Consider the following 25,254-nt stretch of genomic DNA (forward strand, 5'->3'; position numbering starts at 1 on the left):
CAGAACAGGGAACTACAACATTCTCAGTGTTAAAGACAACTAATTAAGTCTCTGTGATGGACAAAGAAGTGTAAACACTAAATGGTTCTTTTTTTGACAGAACCACGCACAGCGTTTAACAGAGTATAAACCAGTTATTCCTTGGAACTACATCAATTGATTACTGATTCTATTTAAAGAAAATAAGTAACAGCAATTTCAAAGTATAGATTTTATTCCTGACTAGCAGGACAGATCTGTGCCGTCACCAAAAAGTGCTCTGAAATACAGAGAATGTATGTGAGACAGTTTCAGTTTCCAAGTTGGATGTTGAAGCAGGAATGTGCTCTTTTGTTCTATTTTTTTCCCCTCATTTAATCATAATGAAGTCACTTGCGACATTATGACGGTTTCCAAAGCAACAGTCCAGTCAGATGTGATGAACAGAAGATAAGGGTGTGTGGGGAGAGCTGTAACCCACCGGTGATCTTGGTGGGAAACCCAGTATTCTGCAAAATTCATTCTAAAATCCACATTCTCCAAGAATACCTTCATATAACAGGATCAACATTAAAGAAATACAAGGTGAGAGAATGGATGTTTTTCCAAAATACCTCAAAAGAATGTGTAAATCAGCTGGTCTGTTCCACAGGGAAAATACAATATAAAAACCAAGCAGAAAAAAGCGACTGTAACAGAGCATTTACAGTTGCAATAGCGCCAATGATAATCCAATGGTTGGCTAGGCTCACCACCCTTCTGTATTTGCCTACAGGATTTCCCAATACCTTAAAGAAGTAGTGCTTTATAAATCCAGAGCAGAAAGGGTAAGGTGTAACCCTTATATACCTTAAATCGAGTCAGGTGTATATGCCAACCAGACACTGTCAGAGACATGAGAAACAGAGGATTGTGCCTTGAAAAGCAGGAGCTTCAGCATGAGAAATGCAGTCTGAATTCATCCAGAGATACACGTAGTCTTAATTCTATAGACAAAACCACCTTTAGGGGTTTCACGAGGTGTCTGCAATCTTTCAAAACAGAGTGCTTGAAATGCCATGGATTAACCGACTCATGTGTCTGTGTCCTGGGGCATGTTACATGTATATACTGCATATTAATGCTCAACCCACAGCACAAACAACACCAAAACTGCACACTCAGCATCATTTCAACATGGGAGCCACAGGAGATGAGCTCTTCTTTCTCACACTACATTAATACTTCACAGATAATTAATAATTTTCCTAAAGATTCTCCTCAGAAAAAGTGGTAGAAATATGTTGTAATATTCTCCATCAAAGCACGTGCCTTCCTCCTGAAGGAACAGCCTCAAAGGAACATTTAAAGGAACAATTACCAGCAAAAACAATTGTTTCCTTATTGGTATTTTCTAACTATTAGCATGAAAATTAACCAGAAGTCCTGCCTCAGTAGCAACCCAGTCCTTGAACCACCCATCCAGACCTTTCATACTTCAGATCAAATATAACACTAAATTGCAGTAAAAGGGAAGCGCTGTAGAAATGCAGCAAACCTGTAAAAAACCCCCCTGTATAAACAAGTGATACAACTCAAGAATATTTACTATGCTAATCAGAGGCCTGGGAAAAACAAAAACAACTTCAGGGATTGTTAATTTCTCTGTTTAAAAGGTAGAGAAACAAACAACAGAGAACTTCAGGAAAAAGGTCTAAGTTCTGAATAGTACAACGAGTACTGGCACACAGCATTTCTTCTTGTGAGGGTACTTCCAACATAGACAGACACCTATCTATAAAACCACAGGACCACAAATGTGTCTGCATCAGACCCCAAAACAGCAAGAACTTTAATTTAAACTTGCATTTTCTCTATTTCACGCCTCGGGACAAACAATGGACAAATGACAGCACCCGTGGTAAACTTGGGATCCTGGCTACTAATTTCCCAAAGGAATAAAATCCATCCAATGCTGGTCCCAGAGAGCTTTTTAGTACATCTAAAGTAAACCTATCGTTACTGCAGTATGAGTAGCTATCTCCTAGTTAAGCTTTCACAGGGACAAATAAGCCAACAACTCCAACAGAGACTTTAGAAACGTGTGTTTTAATTGGGGGAGGCAGTAGCAGGGAAGATAATACAGAGAAATCTGGGTGAAGTGGTTGTTTCCAACAAACTCAGAAGCTTAAAAGTAGATTTTGCAAACCTAAAATCTCACTAAGCTTGTCTTGGCCCATTTCATAAATTGTCTCAGAAAAGTTTTTCTTAGGAAAAACATGTCACTTATAGCAACTTTCTTTCAAAAACAGACTTCATACATGAAGAAAAAGGAAAAAAAATTTAAAAGTACACTCTATACACTATCCGTCAGGAATCTGTGAATGCTGATCATATTTTCATGGTCAGACCTGAGTTATCCAGCACAGTAAAATATGTCCCAGATTGTCCTGAATGAAAGATTGTTGTTCTTATACACCTTAATTTGCTATCAAAACCTGTCAGTCTGGCACACAAACATAAAACCAAAGTTAAAATTTTATTCCTTGGCAGTAACTGTTCTCCGGAACGGAGGCACAGCATGGCAACATTGGGTTGTCTCTGGGGCTCAACAGCAGTAGACACACCAACACCCAGCCTTCCTTCACTCTTTTTTCATTGCCAACAGCAATACTAGATTAACAGTGGAAGAAGTGCTAAGAATTCTTAAATACCTCAATCTTAGAAATATTCTTCCAGTATATAACTCCATTAACCAATTTAGGTGAACAACTGTAATCCGAAGCTGTTCCAAAGACGTGCTCACTTCATTTTACCTGTAGGATTGTGTGAGATGCCAGAGATTCTGCCTGCTGCCTACAGTTAAGGGGAGGCTTGGTGACCCTGGCAGGGAACAATGAAAAAGTCCTCTGCCCTCCAGGTTAATTCAGTTGTCTGCTTTACTCATATCCTGCAAAGAGCTCCACAGTCAAAGCAGTTATTTAATGGCCTGTTCTCCTCTATGCCATAACCGAGAGAATAGTTAAGTCCGGAAAAATCGTTAAAAAAACCCCAAACAACACACAAGCAGATGTATATCTTCAGAGAACAAGTTTCAAATGTTTATGAATTCACAAAAAGTCAAAACCGACAAGTTACTTTGTGAACTTTTTTTTTCAAACTAATTCCTGAAGAGCTTTTAGAAGTCATCTATTCTTCATTACTGTAAATTACTTCTATAATCTCAGAAAATTGTGATAAGGGATTTACAGCAATTTTCCCTTTCCAATAGCAACCAGTGCCTTCTGACCCAATTCCAACTAAATCACCTCATCTAAGCTTCAATTTGTATCACAGGATTTTTCTTCCAACGCTAAACGCTGCCCATTCTATTTAAAACCTCCTGCAGCCCCTGTGTGAAACCTTGTCTCTGATCTGCACCTCTGCCACAAGCTCAGGAAAAAGAAAATATTTCACAGCAATTCTGTCCTCCAAATCCAAGACACTGATGATCCTAATTTACTGCAACTGCACATATTCACTGTCTCATCCATAAACCTTGTCTCTTTACAAATACATCACTTCCTTCTTGAAGTAAGTTTATTATTTATTAAAAAGGTGTTTTTCTTCCCATCATGGCAGTTCATAATAACATTCAGAGAAATTTAACATTCAGGACTTGGTCTTACAGATACTCAGTATGTCTTAATAAGTACTAGTAAATGCATTACTTGGGATGTCTATTTACCGCTCCTCCATGGCACCACAGAGCAGCCATTTATCTCCGCACTGTGATGGAAACTATTACTACCATCTGTGCTGACTCCAGCTGGTATAGGACTAATATAAAATTCTGTTAGCTGCTTTGAGCTGCTTGTTCAGCTGGCAATAATAAAAGTCGAGCTCGTTAACAGCAGTCTTGCATAGCAAAGTTTCTGCTTACCTCAGAGAGACTACTAAGCCTCTCCATAACCTTTTCACCATTAAAAAAAATCATGACTATTTACTTGACACCTGTTTTTAATAATAATCACAAAAAGCCTCACAATTACAGGCTGGAGTTTTTTTCAAATATGTCTATCAACTGAGCCAAAATTACTTAAAAAAAAAAAGAAAAGCTGCTCCATCAAGGCAATATGCTGTTTCCTGTATACAAACCAAAATAAATTTCTAAAATCAGAGACCTCTCTAATGCTATTAGAGGCAACTGAAGAATGAGCATCTCTGAAGCAAGTGTTCATGAGACAGTTTTTTTATCACTCAACCATCACTTAATTGCACAATGATTCAGACTTTACATGTCATTTTGTAATTTAAACAGACAAGACAAACTACTGGGATTGCTCAAGCAATCTGTCATCTTAAATACACACTGGAGAATTTTATGCTCCTCTGCTTGCAAATTGCAGAATTTTGGGACTATAATCTGGGAGACAGTAAGGATGAAATTTAACAACAATTGCACTGGGCTTTCTATTCTCCCTTCCCTCTGAAGTCACAGAAATGTTACTGTAGGCGGCAGTAAGCACAAACACCAAGGAAACACAACTTGAACAATTTATCTTATTAAATGGACAAATGCAGTAGAAATTCTCTTGTGAACTGTTACCAGCTTTTGATTCTACTATGCTTCCCCAAAACTTTTCTTTCACATCTACACACTTTGTAAGAAACCCCTTTGACACAGCTCATAGTACACAATGCTCTTTTATCTTTTGTCCTCCTTACAGCTTCTGTCCAAAGCTGTGGTATCTCAGTGGTCAACCTTCTGCCTGCAAATGATTCCAATTTTTCACATCTAGAAGTCATCTCTGATTCTTATCTTTCATTAAACGGCTGAGCCCAAATACACAGGGCAGACAAATACCAAAGGAAAAGCTACTTTTAAAAGAAAGTGATCCTAGCTAATAGAGATGGGCAATGAAAAGAAGGTAATTACCACCTCATATTTGATAGTTAGCAAAATGTGTTACCATATATGTTCTCTCAAACCTGGGAAATCCCATACTGTGGCTCAGAAAAAATTGTTCACATTTTAAAAATTCTTACTCTAATTTTCATGATTGACCAGTATTCCACATCACCATCAACCTGAGACACAGTATTAAAAAAAGAAAATTTTGCAGATGTAGTTCTTAGTGCAGGCCTTGAAGAATGAAGATTTTTTTCTGTGATACCAGAAACTCAGAAGATGGTAACCACCATCCCAGCTTTGTCCAAGGAGCAGGAGGTCAAAGTATTCCACACTTCAGAAAGGCAACCGACTTGTCTCACCCAATCTCATACAATCCAGAAACAGGAGAAGCACTGAGTGATCAAAGGCAAAAGGAAAGACCTATCTTGTTTCCTCAAGTTAGCAGATATATTCTTTCTTTCTTTTAGCAGTTTCTTCCAATAACTAAGTAAATGCACTTCTAGCCTCCCCCTCTCAACCCCAAACCCTTCACTGGACTTGAACTTTCAGCTATTAGTCTTTAGTACAATATGAAACCTTCTGTTCCTTGTATAAAATTATCCACCTACCATTAGAACAGTAAAATACCTATTTTTTAATATTCTTATTTAAAACCTAAGTATTACAGCTGAAAAAAAAAATTAACTGAAATACAAAGAACCTCACTGACACTGACATTACCTCTCAGGGCACAGTATTAAATAGCTGACGGGTAGTAACTTCTGATGTTACCTCACCTGATGCACAAGGCACTACCTGACCACACTCGAGTTCAGGCTCAGACATTCGTCCAGTCCCAAGTTAATGGTCTACAGTTTCACTCACTTTTCTGTGGAAACTTTCAGCAGTAAGTTATGCAGCACTTCATTTCAAAAAGCCAGAAGTAAGAAGGTGCATGGGAGAGATATAACTACTAAGCCAAAGTAATCTGGCCTCTCATCAACTTGTTGAATTTCAGCACTCATTCATATCTTGACCTTTTAAACTCTTAATGTTCAATATGAAAGAGCATCCACAAGACATTTTTCTTCTTCGGAAACTACCTCAGGTTGGATCTGCCATATGCAGAATTATTAGATTACAACAGACATTTTAATCATCTTGCCTCTCAAAAAGAAAACCCACAGATCATAATCTGATTTGACCTGTTAATTGCTTGTAATTGATGGTATCTTTACTGAATGAAGACAGCTGGAACACTTTGTTCAAGAAAATTTGGAACATGATAAAAAATACCCTTCTGACAGCAAGAACATGGTCAGAACTGATTAATCTTCACCTGTTTTTCAGGTTCCAGAGAATTAAGTGCTCAGAAAAGGCAATTCTGGCAAAGGGATGGAAAATAGGAGCTATATAATGTCTACTTTAAAAACATTATATCAAATTCTATGTAAAAACTAAAAAACAAGCCCAAACTAAAACCAGTAATGCACTGGTTTTTAACAATATTTTAAAACCACAACTTGTATACAACCTACAGAAATCTACAGCTTACTACTACATTTGCTCACTAAAATATCTGGATTCCTCTTTTGGTTTTTGACTTGTAAACTTTAAAACTCTGAAAATAAGTATTTAAGCTTTTGCAGCCTTTGTTACAAAAAAACCCAAACCAAACAAAAACCACTTCAAATGTAAATTTAAGAGAAACATTAAAAATCTATTTCAATTTTGAATTCAAGCCTGTCCCATTCCTCAAAATCCCAACGTTTCATAAAAGCATGCCCAGCCCAACTACTCTTGTAACTCTTGTCACATGCTTCACCAAACGTCTGATCGCCAATTTATTCCACGCATTGCTCTGCACATAAACACTGCAGCATGCTTGAAACAAGTCCTAGCGGGTTTTGCTCTGAAAAACATCTAGCTGGGATCAACAGCTTCTTTCTCCACAGAACTTGCCCAGTGAATCTGCAGTGGCATGCTGACTTTGGTGGCAAAATTATTATTCTCATATTCAAAGCCACTACAAGAAAGATGGATACATCTCCTCTTTTCTACCATAGCAGCTGGTGTTAGGCTCTGAGAGATACAGTGACAGAGAGTACAGACACAATGAACTGACAATCGGAAATAGGGTGCTAAAGAATCTAGCCTCTAAAATTCCACAGGGCTACAATAATTAACAAAAAATTGATTTTGTATCTTTTCAGGTCCTATCATAGTTTAAAAGCCATAGTGACAAAATCAAAAACTTTGCTACCTAGTTCCTGACACACTTCACTCAAAGATTACCAGTCATCATAATCACCTTCCCAAACTGACTTCTGACACTATGCAACTCTCACACTTACTGATAGCAGACACCATCACAGGAACTCTGACTGGCAGCCTGCACAGTGTGCCGCTGTCAGAAAATAGTTTTTTCCTTAAACAATTTGTTTCTTTCTACACATACTTTGACATTTAAAAATACATGTTCAAACAACAGGCAGTATTCCCAGTGGAATTTTATCCAAAGCCTAGATACAGCTCAAATATTTCAGAGATATGGTAATCCTTCTTTCTTAAAAACTTGTTCATTCTTCTTTAACTCCTACTGGAACTGTTTTTCCCTCATTGGCTTGCTGCTAACAATACCCCATCAAAATGTTTTTAGAGTTGTGATCTCAGTCTGCAGAGACAGGTTTATCTTTTAAAAATATTTATTTATGAAGAGTGGAACACTACTGTATTGTTATACTGAAAGGTAGAAGTTTTTTGAAATACCTTCCAACTGCCATTACCTGTGAGAATTTCGGCCATCTTGCAGATTCACTGTGCAGGAAAAAAACCCAGACACTGAGCCCAGCCAGGTTTGGGTTTTTTTTAACTCAGGGCATAAGACAAAGCAAAAAGGTGGCAAAGAGACGAATCAAAGCCTAAAGATAGAGAAGGTGCATGGACCCTTTCATGCAGTGGAAAGCGCCTGATCAGGCACTAAAAAGGGAACAGCTTCAGCATGGATACTGTGGGCAAAGGAGCATTCCAGTTTAAGAGGAGAATTTGAGGATGGGAGAGTCTATACCACCCCGCAGAAATACAGAGGCCTTTACATTCAGCAGCAGTATACTAAGCATAACTGCGTTATGAAAAAATTTATTCTGCTATGAGATTTGCCTTATTGCAGCAGGAAAAAACCCAACAAAAACCAAAAAGCAACCAAATTCTGAAGTAGATGTCTTAAAATCAAATTAAGTTGTCAGCCCTGACATATTTCAGAGCAGGAGGAAGATATTTATCAATTAGCATACAAAAATATAAATACAAAGCAATTAGTAATAGGATAAAAAAACCCCAAACCCTGTCAATGAGTACTTACTATAAGGGAAGTTACTCAGAGGAGTGAGACATAGAAAGACAAAAGAGCTGACACATGAGTGACACACACACTACCATAATAACTACAGATGGTTAGATATAATCAAAGCTTCCAATTTAGAGTAAGCAGCAGAGTGTTGCTGGGAGTTGCTAACAGCATTCAAGCTCTATTCTGAAGCACCATCATTTCTGGAGATAACATTTTACATGTCATCTTTAAAGAACATGGGAGAATGCAGGTAGAAGGTCAGGAGAACGAATGGTAGAAAAAGAAGGAAGTTAATCTTGAGGAGAACAGAAAAAGGCATAAACTTTATCTATGGATCTGCTTGCACAGAAATTACAAGGTTTAGTACTCAGATTAGCTCTGTATGTTTAAAGAGTCTGCAGGGTGATAAATCAGGCCTGGCTACTGGGCCCAGCCCCCTGCATGATGACCCAGAGGCTGCAGGAGAGTCTGTGGGCTGTGCTGGCACCCTCTCAGAGGCAGTTAAGAAGGGACTTCTGGGATCGTGCACTGGGATATGAAGTGTTTGCCAGTGATGCTGTACTGCAGTTACACAATGGGAAGTCTCCTTCATAGAATGAGAAAACTGTGAAAAATGTATTCCTTCCTGATGACTGCTTTTCTCCTGGTACTGCAAATAACTGTGCTTTAAACTTAACGTTCAGCTCAATCAGTAAGGTCAACAGGTGTATTTAAATCAATCTGTGAGCGTTACCCCACTTTTTGGCAAAGTATTTCAACTACTTCGTTTCTAGTATTCAACAAAATACTTTTAATACTATTTAAGACACAGCTTTATAGTTCCATTTAGTACCATCTGTGTTGCAATTGCAGTGAGCTCTACCACTCATGATGGGAGTAGGCTGAACCACTCTGGAAACAGAAAATCCCTGATAACAGAGTGTACACTCAGAGGCATGTTGCAGGTATTCCCAAACACCAAATCAACACCACGGTGTCCATTAGATGTCTCTATATAGCCCGTTCTCATACATGAGTTTTAGGAGACTCCCCATCAGGTTTGCCTCGTTTCCTGAACATGTGCTCATCTTGCACTGCATCTGAACTATCAGAGCAGTGGTGGAGGCCCACACCCACCTACCTTTTGCCCTTTCCTGTCCCTGGCATTGATCTTGACTCCAACACTGCCACAAACACCAGGTACAGCAAGGGCAGCACAGGCTAATGAAGCTTTGCTAGACACCCAGACTGTGGGAGTCCAGCACTGAGTCTCCTGATCTGACTCTGCACAGGAGGAGCTGAGGCCCCACAAAGCTTATCAGCTAAACTTCCACGACACTGAGCTGCAATTCTTCTGTTTCAGGAGCTGCAACTCAGCTAATTATCTCTGCCATAAATAACCCACGGCCTAAATGATCTACCCAGGGATCTGCCTGCATAGTGAATAGAGTTACACAAAACAAGAAGAAACAAAGCACAATTACATGTGGTCTCTCAAACAGTTGACAAAAATCCTTAGAAGAGAACGAGAAGGCATATGTTAAGGAACAAGAAAGACTCTGAGCAAGCAGATCTGTCTGAAACACCCTGAAAAGTCATATGAAAGGGCACGCAGGTTCTGAACTCTGATAGGCATTACATTAATTAGGGAGCTGCATTAATGAGGTCAGCAGTTCTGGGTTAGTAACACTAGGATAAGAATGTGAAGGAGCAAAGTAGGTGAGGAGCAATACTGCAAACAAAACTCAGGTTTGACAAACACAGCATTAAGTTCAAAATTATTTTAAAAGTTTATCACGCTGATTCTTCAGCGTAGCTTTCCCACTCTGACCATCATCACTAGTATTTTAAGTCAGAGCAATCCTCAGATCTGAATTTTCAATGTAATAAGGAGTCAGCTGTTTCCCTTTTTACTTAAATAGCCATTCTACTAAAAAATGGCTAAGACATGTTGTTTGATCAGTAATTCCACACCAGTTTAATTTATTTTCATCTACTACACCTGCAAACTAAGACATGAAATTGAAAGAGCATGCTACAAGAGAAGCAGCAGCTAAGGCAGGTATCCCATTTCAAGTATTTTTTGATTAACAGTACTTTAAGAGAAAAAAACTAAAAAAATAACTCCAACCAACCAAAAATGCTACAGGAGACAAACACAAAATAGCATTTGCTCCTTTGTCTATTTGATCTATCTTGCACATGAGCCATGGATTTCTTCCTCACTCAGGTAAGAAATTCTGAAATAGCAACCAATAGTACAGGTCAGACCACACACCAGAACCATAATTCAGAAAACATAAGTGTTCTGCAAAACACTAAGTGCATTCAGCCTGCTCAACACTGCCAGTCTGCATTTCTGGGTTTAAACTAGCCCAAAGTTGCAAGAGGACACCCTGAAATTCCAAACAGAGGTACACCACATTCCTCAGAGCACACACAAAATTTCTATCTGTGAGTGTAGATGGCAGCAAGGACAGCATTAGCATCCGTAACAAAGAGTGTCAATGTCACAGTCACATCGGCAAAACTGAAACTTCAAAAACTACTTGAGAGGATGCAGACTGCCCCAAGGAGTAAACAAGGAAGGAGAGATTAGACTGATGTATATCCAGGTTCAGTATTTCATCCACCACACCCTGCTGAGAACTTGAAAATAGAACCGTCAAGAGCTAACTTCTAGCTTTCACCATGCAGAAGTCAGACATCTATCTCCCTCCTTCAGTACCCAGCAATTCTGACAGTAAAGAGGAATCCAATCATGGAACTGCAGCGCTAAGAGAGACAGAATGTCCACTAAATTTATTAAAATATTCAAGTTACTGTTCCATTGAAAGAGACCTGAGAAGAACACTTAAATGCTCCATCTTCAAACACACTTCATCATCCTTTTGATGGACACACAAGTTGTCTCCCGTTAAGATTATTTCACAGTCAATTTACAAAGGTTCTCATTCATGACATTTAATGTAATAAACAGTAAAAATTCAGTGTTAAAATACGGATTACAGCCATGCACTAAAACATGCCATGGACTTAGCTACAATGTTATAAACACCTCAAACAATAAACATTCTAAGGACTTGGAAGCTCTTGACAAGGAAGCTACATAGCAAGCTGCCCAGTGTTCAATGGTCTGTTTACAATAACTGATTTTCCTTTTTGTTTTCAGTTTGGATCTCAACCAGAACACCCATGAAGACTAGTACCACCCCAGAGAATGCCAGGTTTTCAGGAGGAAAAAAAGCTTTTTTTTTTTTTCCTTTTTTTTTTTTTTTGGGGGGGGGGGGGAGGGAAGAGGTTGTCGGTTGGTTTGATTTTCTCCAACACGTATTTTAAGGAGTTTCATCATGTTGTTGGGCAAACATTTCTGCAGTTCTCTTCTGCCTTTCATTGTCCTGGTTCCCAAGTATCCTTTCCCTATGCGTTCTACCACGTCAGCAGCAAATCCATTAACAAGCCATTTCTTGGGTTACCTTATGTGTCAGTTTCTCTGCAGACACTGAAGCAGCATTTCTCAAGGGCACTCCTACCAAAAATGCAGGTATAAGGATTAGATTTACACCAGAAAAATTAGAACTATTCAGAAGTTCCTTCTTCTTAAATGTAACGGGCACTATGGAAAACACTAGCTTGCCTTCCAGAGAGTTTGTTTCAGAATAGCATATCTGCTGTGGACCCAGAAAGAAGCTCTAAAACAGCAAAACATGAGTGCTGGGATGATAGCCCATTACACACTTAAAACAAAACTTTCAGAACCATATTTTTATCTCAATGTAATAAAACAGCAAAGTGCAGGAGGTCTGCAAATACATTCTGCTCTTACTCCCTTACATAACTGTACAGGTCTCTTCTAAAGAAAACATATTCAAACTCAACTACTTGCTGCTGAGCATTCAGAGGATATATAAGTAATGTATTAATGTCTTCAGCTACATACAATGAATAAATGAATATTTCTCTGTTTTACCAAAGGCCAATTTCTATTTCAGTCTGATTTTGCTAGATAAAATTCTCTGAAGATGTATTTGAAGTCTAAAAGAAATTGAGAAGTATCTCAAAATAAAGAATGACAACACAGTATGACAGGAAGGAAAAAATACCAAAACTCATCAAAATGTTTAGGACTTGCATCATTCAGGGAGGTGGCACTACTGAGCCAAAACAAGTCTGGAGCACTGCAGACTCGCATCACACTGCATGTCTAAAAAACTCACATTGATAGATGCTGACAAAGAAAGTTTCCAAAGCAGAACAGGACGCTGCACATTCAGGGCCATAAAGCAGCTTTGCCAGTAGAACTTCCACCAGCCCTGTGCCTCCACTGGAATGCTCTGTTGATTTATCTTTTGCAAAAGCTTGTCAACTGTAAAACAAGCCTGGGCTTTTGAATCACAAAGTAAAACCGAATTTAAAGTAACAAGAATAAGAACTCTGAAGTTTCAAAAATTGCATTGCAGCCAGTGCCAACAGCCATACAAGTCAACTTGTTTGGCAGATAAATTGCCCCTTCCACCTCACATGATCCTTTTTGCTTCAACTCTGAAAGAAACAGGTTTATGAACGGCCACCTCAGCTACATTGGACATGGTTTTAATAATGAAGGCAGACAGAAAGTGGAAACCACATGACAAGTAGTATCAAATCCTCCAGTTTCTTATCTAAGATCGGCTGTTCCTTGTCATCATGTAAGAATTATTAAGCAAAACAGACTGCTCTACATACTAGCATTTAACACTAGAAAAATTATTGCAGTAGCTCAAGACACAGATTCAGAATTTTGAAGCCTTAAACTAGAAGAAAATTTGATCTTGTCTAGAGGCTTTTGTACACTATTTAATTGGGACTGACAATTGTGTTTTAGAAGAGACTGTGGAATAAACTAAGAAAATGTAAGCTCAACAAATAAAAGCTGATGTGTATTTTTTTCATTGTATTTGTAAGCCTAAAATATTCTCTAATACAAAAAAAAATTCAGAAAAAAATATTCAAGTGCTGACATTTTTAGCAATGTGCTTTTAAAACAAAGCATCAAGTTACTTCATAGAAAGTTTACAGTTCACAATGCACCCTGGCACTTTTTTAAACATATGGAGCAGTATCTTCCTAAGTACATGCAGAGATAAGCATGCCATTCCAGCCACAGCAGCTGCTTTGATTCATGTTCATGAAATGCTTAAAATTCTTGGAATATACATACACACTGCAAAAAGAAGATGCAGTGACACCATGAATCTCCAGTCACTACTAGCCTGCTGTCTGTGCTGTTACTGAACATGTAGAGGCAACAGCACAGGCTTAGTGGAGACTCATTTTTAAGAAAGAGCTGAGTACATAACCTGTTGCTAGTGCACAGTAAGCCTCTCTGCACCCATCTGCAGCATCATTACCCATGCTAGTTACCACACACTACCACAAGCACCCAGAAATGTTTCAGGCACACCTTTCCTCTGCTGTGCTGACACATACACTTCAAAATAAGCCCTGTACCATTAATAAGCACCAAAATATATTCATGCCTTCATTTGTCAAAACAGTAGTTGTGGTATAAATTTCTGTCCCGAGTTATAACACTTAAGTAACAAATAAGTCACTGTAGGATGATAAGCTGTTAGGGACTTCATGAGGGGCTGTGACTATGCAGACTTCCCTATAGTGATCCAAGTGAAATGAGACAGAACATTCAAATTACCTCCTATTGAAAAAGTTCCACCTTACAAGCCACCAGCTTCACATTATCCAAAGATTTCGCAGGAGTATTTGGTAAGTATGTACGTCAGGATCTCTCTATTTAGGATATAACAAAATGCCAAAATTTAGGGTGTGGCTGATGACTACAGAATATACTGCTTCAGAATATGGTTATGAATTTATAGATGTTTTGAAGGCTGAGGACTGGGTTTTTAAACTATTGTTTTTATATTAGAAGGCAACAGTCAAAAATAAAGGCCAGAATTACAGATGATAACACTAAGCGAGCACAACATTACCAGAAAGCCACTTACTCACTCTTCACCCAAAATGAGAAATTACATAAAGGAACACTCTCCTCTGGCATTGAAAACAGCCTGTGTAACTCCTGCTCTTCATCAACATGGATATCTTGAGCTCAAGTCATTGATTTTCAACTCCTGTCAGCAATGCATTTTTCTGATTGACATTCGTATTCTAAGATAATTTACCAAGCTCCTCTATCATCCCCCCGCACACACACATCTCAAGCTTCACACACAGAAGAACCACAAAGGCACAGACGATCAGCCCAAGCTCCACCAAGCCTCAAACTCTAATGACCAATTTCATATCGACATACAAAGTCAGGTACTGGCTAGGCCAACTTATGGCCCTCGTACTGCCTCTTATAATACACAGAGCAACATTACTTCCATGCAAGGACACAACTGTTTTAGTCAACCTGGTGCTTTGGGTCACAAGTTAACTCAAGAGTTGAGTCCTGTGGTGCACACCATTGCACATCAGGGGCCTTTTTGTTGTGGGTTGCACTCACTGTCTCCAGCCAACACTTTCAAACTTCCTTAAAGAGCCTTCTCCACTCTGCCATCAGTAACAGAAATTCTCCCAAAATATCAAACAACCAGAGAAACTACTCAGTTAAGCAAGAGCATCTGCACAGCACTGCTGCAGCAGTTGGCATCTTGCTAGAGCAGGCAGTAATTGTTTCCATTAATAGATTCAAACCATGCCCAGGGCGGGCCAAATAAGCAAAGGCACTGCACTACTTTCCCATCATTAAGGACAGTCCGTCCGTGCAGGCGACACTGGCACCACAACCAGAGGCAGCCACCACTACTCAGTCTGCACCAGAGGAACGCAGGAGCTCAAATCTGATGAAGTCTCAAACACAATAGCAACAAGTGCATTTGTCAATTTAAAGATTTAGCTTTAATCTTATTACTAGAAGTACCACCATGTTGAATGCCTGAATAGCAGCTGCCTGCCTGCACATGCTGCCCTGCAGGCCTGATCAGACCGAGAAGGGATTCGCTTTGTCCCTGAAACTTTGTGCCAAGATTCACACCCCAGCCCTGCTCTGCACACAGACCTGCACACAAGGGCAACTGGTGTGCATGGCTGCTCCCCGAGCTCCAGTTCTGCAGCACCGGCACTTCTTAAGCACTTCCTGAAGTATCTTGAATCTAACCCACACCTGGGTCACAACATGTTTACAAGCATCATTTAACTCTAAGTTTTTTAACTATTAAAGTACAGTGAATTAGAAGTCTGGCGTCCTACCACGTGCACATTTAATAAACCTATTAGACACACAACAGAGCGGAGAATCTTGTTTTCAAAACAAGACAACTGTCTCTATTTACACTAAAGGGTAAGGAGGTAAAAAAACCACTTTTCCTTTAGTTCTGACATCTCCCAAAAAAGGACAAAAAAACCTCTCTGTTTTAAGAGAGCTGCAATTTTTAAAAATTCATCATTCATTTCAATAGATAACATATTCAACATGTATTGACAACCAGAACTCAAATCCAGCCCCTGGGTGCTGCAAACATATGCATGCATAGCTGTACCTTTTAAACACAGAAGCAAAGTATGTCTATAGACCTACTGATCTTTTTACACATATTTTCTTGTCCCACAACTTAGGTACTTCCAACATAGCAAAAGAGAAAAACTGCACAGGTTTGAAGCTGCACCTCATTTGACTGTGTTCTACTCAGAAATATTTGAACATAATACTCAGTAGTCCAAAAGCACAGAATGGCTACAAAGCAACGATTGCCTAAACATGGTCATTCTAAGAACAGTTCTCCTTCTCCTCAAATGCTTTATCTATTTTTATTCTGAAATTTTGCCAGCTAAGTACTACAGGCTGCTTACCCACAACCCCAACAGCTTCCAACAGTAGTTTCCTCTAGCAATCACATTTAAAGAGCAAATCCCAAGGTCCTATCAGCAGTCTGGATTTCATAAACATGGTAAAATAATGGATGTTGCATTTACAGTTCAGGTCACCTCACAAAGAACCAAGAGCCATATCACACAGTACTTTGGACTACAAATTTGTGCCTCATTGTGTCCCGAATTACATGGAATTTTAGAGCAGCAGTTTCAAGGGACTGCATCTAATGTTGCATCTGAGGCATGAATGGATTAAAGCAATGCAAAAGTACTTTCCCAAATGACATTTTCCAACCATACATTTCATAATTCACATCCATCTCCTCTGCCAAGGTTCAAAACTAACAGCTCACATCCTGAACACTGATGTCTGACAGGAAAGTTAGACAGGTCAAAGTCAGATTACTTTTACAACTTCCTGCAAAGATAAAAGTTGCTGCCTTCTCCTGTTTTATGATCCACCTCCAACAGGTAATGATTTGAAGTTCACACATCAAAGACGTGATCTGGTCGGTCATTCCTTCAGACACAGAACTAATTAGCAGCTGTCCTACTTCAGCTTCCAGAAGTTTCAGTTTAAAAAAGTTACCATGATCATGAAGGCCTTCAACAGCACTCTTCTCTCATCTCTGATGCTATTCAAACCAACATATCAAAAACTGTCAACTTTTTTGATAGTTCTAGTTTTTGATAGTACTATCAAAACTGTGAACTAGTTTTGCAACCACCACGGGAAGGATCATGTACTAAAGACCATCCAAAATCATGTTACTCCAAAGCAGAAGGAACAACAGCTGTTATCTGGAAACAAGAGTTTTAGGACAAACTGCCTAAGGATGAAATCTGTGCTTCAGATATTAATCTTTGAAAGTATTATGACCTACAAAAACTAGATAGATGCACACACATCTGTTCCCAGCTATTTATTTTATTAAAGAGCTTAAACCTATGAAAAAAAAAGAGAAAGTCCCCATATATTCTGGAATCTTTAGTCATTTAGTACTGTAAGAAAAGGGTTTTTTTTAAGTAGAATCGGGCTTTGGTGCTACTTGTCTTATAAAAATGAGGATGGAAGAGGACAGAACAAACAAATCCCGACATGCTGGGGCTTTTTTTAAGAGTTAAGACAGGTGAGAAAGATACTTCTGGAAAAAAAGTGAGATTTTGAGTTGAGTTCTATAATCTGAGGATGTCTTTCTTATCTTGTGCTCTGAGATTTTTACTAAGGCAAAGTTTGCAACAGGCTACTGTGCTCTAATGGAATGAATTGCCCAATAAATGAATTTGCATTTCAGCTGAAACTACAGATGAAATAGCATTTCAGTTCTACTGTCTCCATGGTTCTTGTTTATTTCTGTCAAGACAAATATTTTGCTTACTAAAGGAAAAATCATGTCATGAAGAACTGTTATCAGGGAGCTAAAATAAAACATTTCAGATCCTATGTGTTAAAAAGTGTAGCTGAAAGGAAAGGAAGGAAAGAAGGAAAGCATATTTTAACAATCAGAAATAGAGGAGGAACTAGCCCAGCAAGACCTCATTTGTCCTACTGAAAAATAACATACATAATGTAAAGTCAGATCTTTAGTAGACAGAGAGATGTGAAATTTCCACTGTAAAAAATTACTCAATCATTTAGCAGGATTGTCTGTTACTCCATACTCTAATTATCTCATAGTTACATTTTAATACTGCACCTTGTTGCCAACAACCAAACACAAACATTTATAGCAGGACAGTAGGACGTATTCAATTGGCTCTGAAACAGAACACCCATTTCTAAAAGACTACAACTCAGAATAAGCTGGGTTTTTTTTCTGTGAAGAAAGTACTTTGAGAAAGGAAATTCAGGTTCCCAGTAAAAGACAGGAAAAAAAATCAGAGTTCTCAGAAACTTTCTTCTTGGGAAGAAATGGAAATCTATATTGGTTTGGGAAGGAAATGGCTGAGAGACACAAGAGGTAACTAAACGAACACACAAGCATACTTCAGCATATATAAAGGAAACTACTGTTACCAGTAAAAGCAAAACATGGGTTAAAGGTATGAAGTCCAACAATGAACTTCTAAAAACTTTGCCAGCACCAGAGATTATACCTGATAGCAGCTAATGAAAACCATTCCTTTTTGAACTCTGTCTCCTATTACTTCAGTTGATTAAAGATTTTCCTGTGCCTTTCGGACTCGGACTGTTCAGTTTTACTATGTTCTGGTTTTCCTCCTTCATTAGTTTAGAACACTAGAAGTCATGTGCCTGTGGGCAACAGCAGGCCTGCTCCTTATAAAAGGACAGAACACTTGCATTTAGTAACAATTACTGTTTTGTAGCTGTGTTTGTTACAGTGTGACTGCTGTGTGGTCTAGCAGTTAGAAGATGCAGTCAGAATCCTGATCTAATTTATGGTTACAACTTTACCTCTAATACAATAATGAAAGTTGGACAAATGACAGCACTGTCTGGGATTTCAGGCCTTTTACATCACCTGTAAAACTAGCATTACTTCTTGCCCATCTAAAATCCTTCAGAACTGTCCTTAATAATGCCTACAGACTAATTAAAATAATGCAACTGAATTTAGATTTAATTCAAAAACTCTGTACAGCATAGGCAAAGCTAGTAAAATCTGATTTTCCTAGACTTGGATGTTCTTCCAAGAGCAAATTTTATAATTTTATAATTATTAAAGAGTTATCTAATTTTACTTTAGAAAATTCTGTCAGTACCTTTTAAATTATAACTGAGAGAACAAAGCAAATAAAGGGCATGGTCCTGAATTCTACTCAGTACACCCTATGGTCTCTTGGCTTCAGCTGAATTAAAAAAAGGAGCCCTGGAAACCAAATTTGCTTTAGAAGGCTACTTATTCTTATTCCAAAATGCAGCACAAACTTGTACTTCCATTCAGCTAGAAAAGGGAAATTTCCATATAAAAAGATAAAACGCAAAAAGGGAAAGGTAAGACTAAACAGAATATTAAAATAATGCACAGAATAAAGAAAGACCAATTAATCACCCTAACAAATTAAATCATTTTTGCAATAACGTGGTTGCCCTGAAAGAAAAATCCAGTTAAGCTATATAAAAACAAGCTACACAAAGAAAACCAAAAATCCGTTTGACATCTCTAACCCTGCCAAGGCATCAATCCAAGTACAAGCAGCAACTACTCAGCGATTCAGAGCCAGTTTATACAGACATTTTATGGTGGGTACACACAGGAGAACATTCTCAATCCATTTCTCATCATGACAAATTGAACTATTTATATTGAGTAAAAAATATAAACCAGCAGTTTAGCACTGAAGGATGTCCATGAGGTGCCAGAAAGCCCATGAGGCACCTTGACACATTACACCAAACGTCTGCCGTTAAACAGGCACCCAAACTATCAGTTTGCACTAATGAGAGTTACTTCTGATCAGTATTTCTGACTGTTCTTTCCAATAACACATCTGGCAGTTGTTTCAAACACACAGGTTAGCAGCCAGCCAAATTCCAGCCTCACACTGTGCTGCAAGCAGGACAGCTATCCCTTGCCAACACAGCTGCCGACGGTGAGGTCGCACACAAGCGTCACAGCTCACCCACAAGGCTCTTGACATAGAAACAGAAGCCAGATCCCACCAAGAGAATTTATGTATTTTATAGATATTAAAGCCTGATAAACACAAGACACACAAGCTCTCAAAAGACGGTCACTGCGCAGTCTCACTGTATACCTGCGGGCCAATGCGCACAACAAGCAAAATTCCCACCGTTACTGGCTCTTCATTAAACTACCTGGCCCTTAAACTCTCAAGTCTGTTGAAATAATGATTTTTAAACCTTAATTCTGTTTTTGCTTTATAAACTCTATGTATATTTTATGTTTCATACGTGACAATTCCACTCACTTTGAGGAGTTTCTTTTTCTTATTACAGCAGTGTTGTGATGGAAGATATATACACACTGCAATAAACTCCTGTTTATTGAAAAAAAAACCCTTACATTCTAAAACAAAATAGTTATTAAAAACCCCCAAGATTTCCATTTCACAGATGAGCTGCTAAGACCCAGAGAGGCAGCACAACTTATAAAAGATCACACAAAGATCTTTGAAAGAAGCAGGAAACAAGCACAGATCTTTCAAGATGCAGGCCAGCACTTTAGCCACAACAATGGTTCTGAAGACAATGCAAACAGGATCTAAAATAAACTGGTGTGATTGCAGCTAGATTCTAGTATGTGGGTTTATGTGAGAAGCACCGTCACACCTTGGACACGTAAGAATAGAAAAGGTCTCAACCTTTTCTGCTGGAAAGCTATAAAAGCATGATACTCCGCCTTTGCAAAAAAAAAAAATACTCTCACACTACAGTTTCTTCATAACTCTTAAGAACTGAGTCACAAATATTTTTTAAAAAGGCTGAAATAGTAGGAAGGTGCTAGGTTGAAAATCTCCATATCCATTCAAATGATTTCTCACTCCACATTAAATGCATTTAGCATACCCACTGAACTTGAGCAGTCAACAGGTAACCGAGCAGATAAGAATACAACATAACTGAACACACAAGCATACAACGTAACTATTCCCCTTGCACCTCCCAGTCTTTCCCCACACTCCCTCAAAGGAAAGAAATCTTTTCCTGTTCTGATCTATTTTTACAGTCTAGTGCATCAGTATTTTGGACTTTTTCCAAGGGTATTCTTTACTGGGGCATCACAACTAAACGCCAGATTTCAAAATTATTTTAGCATATTCTCATAGGCTACTTCACAGAACAACACTGAATTAATAAAGGATCTAGCAATTACAGCCTTTCAAATGCAAATAGGTTAAAACCTAGTAAACAAAGTTATATTAAAAAAAAATCTATCAGTAGCATAAAAATCAGATTCTGCTTCTTGCTCCCCCACAGGTTACACCGAGTTGTTAACAGCCTCCACTCAAGGGAAATTTCTGAAAACAGCACGCACAGTCTAAGTCCTTACCTGCTCAACAATTTATTTTTTGAGCAGTCAATCAAGAATCAACTTCTAAACCGGGGAGACTAAGAGGGATCTCCTGTCTCCACACTGGGCACCTCCGACTCCCCCAGGAAGCCAGGTAAAACACCTACCCTTACTTCCCCATGGATGCAAGCCCAACGCAGCAGCCCCGGTCAGCGCTCGCCTCTCGCCATCTCCGTCCCGCCGCAGCCCCGAAAAGCACCGAGCGACACCCTGGGGACCCCGCTGCTGCCCTGACAAAGCCAAGCGAGGCGTCTGCGAGGGCGAGGCGGAGGAACCGAGGCTGGGCTTTCACTCGGGGCACGGCGACTCGGGGTTTTACCTTTCTCCCTGCTTGGCGTTGGAAGGCGGCGGGTGAAGCACAGTCTGGTTCCCTTCCATCTCCACGATGCACTTGGTATTCAGGTCCAGCTCTGCAAGGCGACACGGCGGGGGGCTGTAGCCAGGGCGAGGGAGCGGACCCCCCTTCTCCCGGCACGCCGGTGCAGCTCGGCCCCCGCCGGCTCCCCCGGGAGCGAGGGGCTGGGGCGGCGGGGGGCGGGCGAGGGGGCTCGTCCTCCCGCCAGCCCGGACAGAACGCGGGGGGACGCCGCGCTCCGGTGCCGCCCCCGCCCCGAGGTGCCCCCAGACCCCGGTTACCTCTCCTGTTCATGGGCCGGACCCTGACGGCAACTTTCACCTTGGTGTCCGACATCTTCCCCGCTCCCGGGAGCGGCGGGCGGGCGGCCCCGCTCAGCGCCGGCGGCGGCAGCGACACGGCGGAGCGCCAGCGTCCATGCCGGGCCGGGCGCGAGGGCGGAGGGCCGGGGCAGGCGGGGAAGGCGACAGAGGGAGGGAGGGAGGGATGGAAGGAGAGGAGGAGGAGGGTCCGGCGCCGGGGAGGGCGGTGGTGGCGCAGCCCCAGCCGCCGCCTTGCTCAGCCGCGGTCCGCGCCGCCGCTGGTTGCCGACGGGCTCGCTTGCAGAACCGCTGCTGCCGCCGCCTCCCTGCCAATCCCCACCGCCATCTTCCGCCGCCTCCTCCTCCCGCCGCGCCGCCGGGAGTGCGGGCGCCCAGGGAGGCGGCGAGAGGGCGGGGAAAGGCGGTGGTGCCGGAGAGCGACGGAAACACCCGAGCGCCTTCGGCACGGGGGCGTGGGGAGACTCCCTCTCCCCCCGCCCCATCCTCGACCAGCCGCCGCTTCCCAGGGAGCACGCGCGGAGGGATGCGCGCCGCGCGGGAAGGCGGCGCTGGAGGGAGCCGAGGTGTTGCGGGAGCGGGATACAGCCGCGGGCCCTGCCCGACAGCCACCATCCTGCCTTGTGCGGGTGTACGCCGCCACCGCAGAGACACCGGCTTTGCCCGACTGTACATTAAGTTTCCTTGGGGCAAGGAAAGAAAAAGCCACAATTTGCCGCGGAAAAGAAAATGTTATGGCGTCAGGGGATGTTTTCTGACGAAATATGCACAGCCCAGAATGACCTGGGTGCAACGGGCATGGAGGCCTGGACGCGGTGCAGCACCTCGAGGTGATGGAGCGAGAAGCCCTGCCCGGGCTCCAGCCTGCACATCACCTCCTTGGCTATGAAGGGCTACCTGTGAAGCGCCGGGGCCACTCATGCTGTCCTGGTGTTCCCGGCAGTGACGGGCCACCACGGACGAGAGCCAGCCCAAACGCTGCAGGACAGGGTAATGGCCAGTTCAGTACTGGGGGAAAGCATTACAAACAGTGGTCTTTTATCCAGGAACCGAGACCTCCGAGGATGGCTGAGCTTCCAGTGGGAAAGCCAAGAAAGATTTTTAGTTAAAAATGCAATAGGCCTCTTTTCCAAGTGTCCTGTTAAAACCTTTTCTCCCCAGAAGTATTTCCTTGGCTTCAGTAAAATATCTTCCTAAGAATCAATCCTTATTGTCGATGCAGCTAAGTGGCAGGAATCACAGTGCTAAACAGCGATGTCTGTAACATTTTCTTTACAGAACACAGCCTCAAACCCAAATGGGATTATTCTGTCTACTCTGGGGCTAAACCACTGTAGGGAGAATGGGCTAAACAACTGGTGATGAATAGATAGCTGCACTGAGAAAGAGCAGACCTTTCAAACAAAGGTGGAGACAGTGGAGGGAGGCTTAGAAGACCAACCTCTTCCCGGCTGCCAGCACACCAACCAGAAGGGCCCTGCAAAGCGACTGAGAGGAATGTTTCTGGAGGAGGCCTGGCTGTCCCGAATGGTCACAACTCACAGGAATGCTGAAAGGAAACGAGACGCGCACTTAGCACAGCAAAAGAGAAAGGTTACCAAATAGAGCCAGGCATCTGGGGAACGTCAGCAGAAGTAGCTGGTGCACATGGACTTCTTGCCTGTAGAAGCAGGCATAAGGAATGAAGTTCATTATGAAATGCATCATAAGCATGTGGCCCAACGAGTAAAGAAAAGGAGTGATGTTGACATGAGACATCCTATTTACTGCCGTAGACTGTAAGAACCCAGATCAAAGTAAGCTCTGGCTCAAGACAAGGCATGAGGTCTGAAATGGCTGTGCAAAAAGGGAGTTGTTCTCTGAAATTTGAGTGTTCTCTGACACTGCTGGGAAAGAGAAGACAGCCAACAGATGGAAGGGAAAATACTCCCTTCCGTCTCAATTTTCCACCTCTTAGTGGAAAAACTACATCATTGCAAGATTACATAAAAACAATTACATTAGCTGAAGAGAAATTAAAGGGAGTCTTTATGAGATTGACTATGATTTTGGCTGTGGGAAGAGTCTTGGGAAGAAATTTTTATGTATGTCTGGTATATGCTTGTGAATTATATTCCACCGTTTGCAGGTACAGAAAGCCAGCCATGCAAAACTGTTTGAAAAGGCAGATGCAACTTAGTTTGTTCTAACACAGACTGTAACTGTTCATTTCTTGTGAAATTCTGGTTTATTCTAGTGTTAGGTAGTTGAGAAAGGGATTTTTACTCTTTCATTCACATTGATGTACCCTGAGAAATGGCTGACAAAAATGTTGTCTTGGTTTCCCCTGGGGTTTCTGCCTGCTCCAGAAAGGGCTTTTGGCAACATTTGTAACCATGACCTGACCACAATTGTTGGGCAGCATGCTTATAGTAGAATGTATGTCTGGTCTCCCCTAAACTTTTGCCATTAGGGCAGAATAGGAAGAGGGTCATGTTTTAGAGGCCCCATGAGATCATTAGGTAGATCAAAGAACAATCTGTGAATTCAGGCTGATGAGACGTTTCTCATCTGGCATTGTATCTCTCCATTGAATACCATATGGAACCCTGTACATCTCTGTCTTTGCTACCGGTAGCAACTGAGGATGAATGTCTCTCACCTGTCAGAATTTGTTAGCTTGATCAGTTTACATGCCTCGTGGGAACTGGCAAGGGGTACTGATGGGTCACTAACACATTGGAATTAGCTGCCAGCCATCCCAGACATGCTGATGGATGGATGGGAGATACCGGATGAGAATAACAGCTTACTGCTTCAGCAATGAGAAAAGATGAGAGCTGGAGAAAGTGAAGACTGATGGTGGGTGAGGGGAACTCAGATGGGAAACACGGGGGTAAAATCATCTGGAGCCATCCTTCCCTGATTTCCCTTTCCTCTCCCTGTTTTCCTCCACTCTCTATTTTATTCTGACTCTGTACTACTGCAGTTAACAGGAATTTTGGAGCTTTAATAGGGCCAGGATTTAATCTTTGTCTGTTTCTTGTTTTTCAGCAGTCTCATTCTTCTTCCTTGCCTTAGAACATTTCTGTACATTTGCCCATTGATCCACAGTTCAGCAAAGGGCATAAAAAAACCCATTGCTCCTTCCTTTGGTTTGGTGGGAAGCTCCAAAGGCTTCTTATCTTCCCAAGGCATAACATGGGTAATTCGATGGGATTCACCCATGTCTTCCCATATATCCTGAGCAGGAGGATCAATTGCTCTGCTTCATGACATGGAAATGGGGGAGTGATGCTGTGCATCCAGGTTGATGCCTGAAGCCCTCATGGTGTTCCAGTGACCTCCTTTCTTCAGCAAAGGGCAAGAAGAAATGTCACAGAGCCTGCCAAGAATATCCATCCTGTCAGCAGCATCCCCAGCACATACCTTACTGTGCCTGACTGATGCATGCTGTCACTGGCACATCTAACTTCATCTTGTGTCACAGAAGCCAGAGAGGAGCAGGAGCTGGCAGCGGTGAGAGCATGGGAAAGCAGTGCTCTTCTTTTGGTGTTGAAAGTGATAAA

General features: G+C 41.2%; 1 protein-coding gene across 4 annotated transcripts in view; it reads right to left on the reverse strand.

The window, feature by feature from the left end:
- Positions 1-22,022, reverse strand: part of KIF13A (kinesin family member 13A) — a 104,784-nt gene extending 82,762 nt beyond the window's left edge. For all 4 annotated transcript variants that reach the window (XM_066189026.1, XM_066189018.1, XM_066189009.1 and 1 more), the window contains exons 1-2: positions 21,668-22,022; positions 21,351-21,441 (exon numbers count right to left, since the gene is read on the reverse strand). In XM_066189026.1, the coding sequence (XP_066045123.1) occupies positions 21,351-21,441; positions 21,668-21,722 (146 nt within the window). In that variant the 5' untranslated portion in view covers positions 21,723-22,022. The remainder of the gene's footprint in view (positions 1-21,350; positions 21,442-21,667) is intronic.
- Positions 22,023-25,254: the final 3,232 nt, after the last annotated feature.

This window comes from Chamaea fasciata, unplaced genomic scaffold, assembly GCF_029207755.1.
Source record: "Chamaea fasciata isolate MVZ Bird 193981 ecotype frontalis unplaced genomic scaffold, bChaFas1.0.hap1 SCAF_1, whole genome shotgun sequence".
Lineage (NCBI taxonomy): Eukaryota > Metazoa > Chordata > Aves > Passeriformes > Sylviidae > Chamaea > Chamaea fasciata.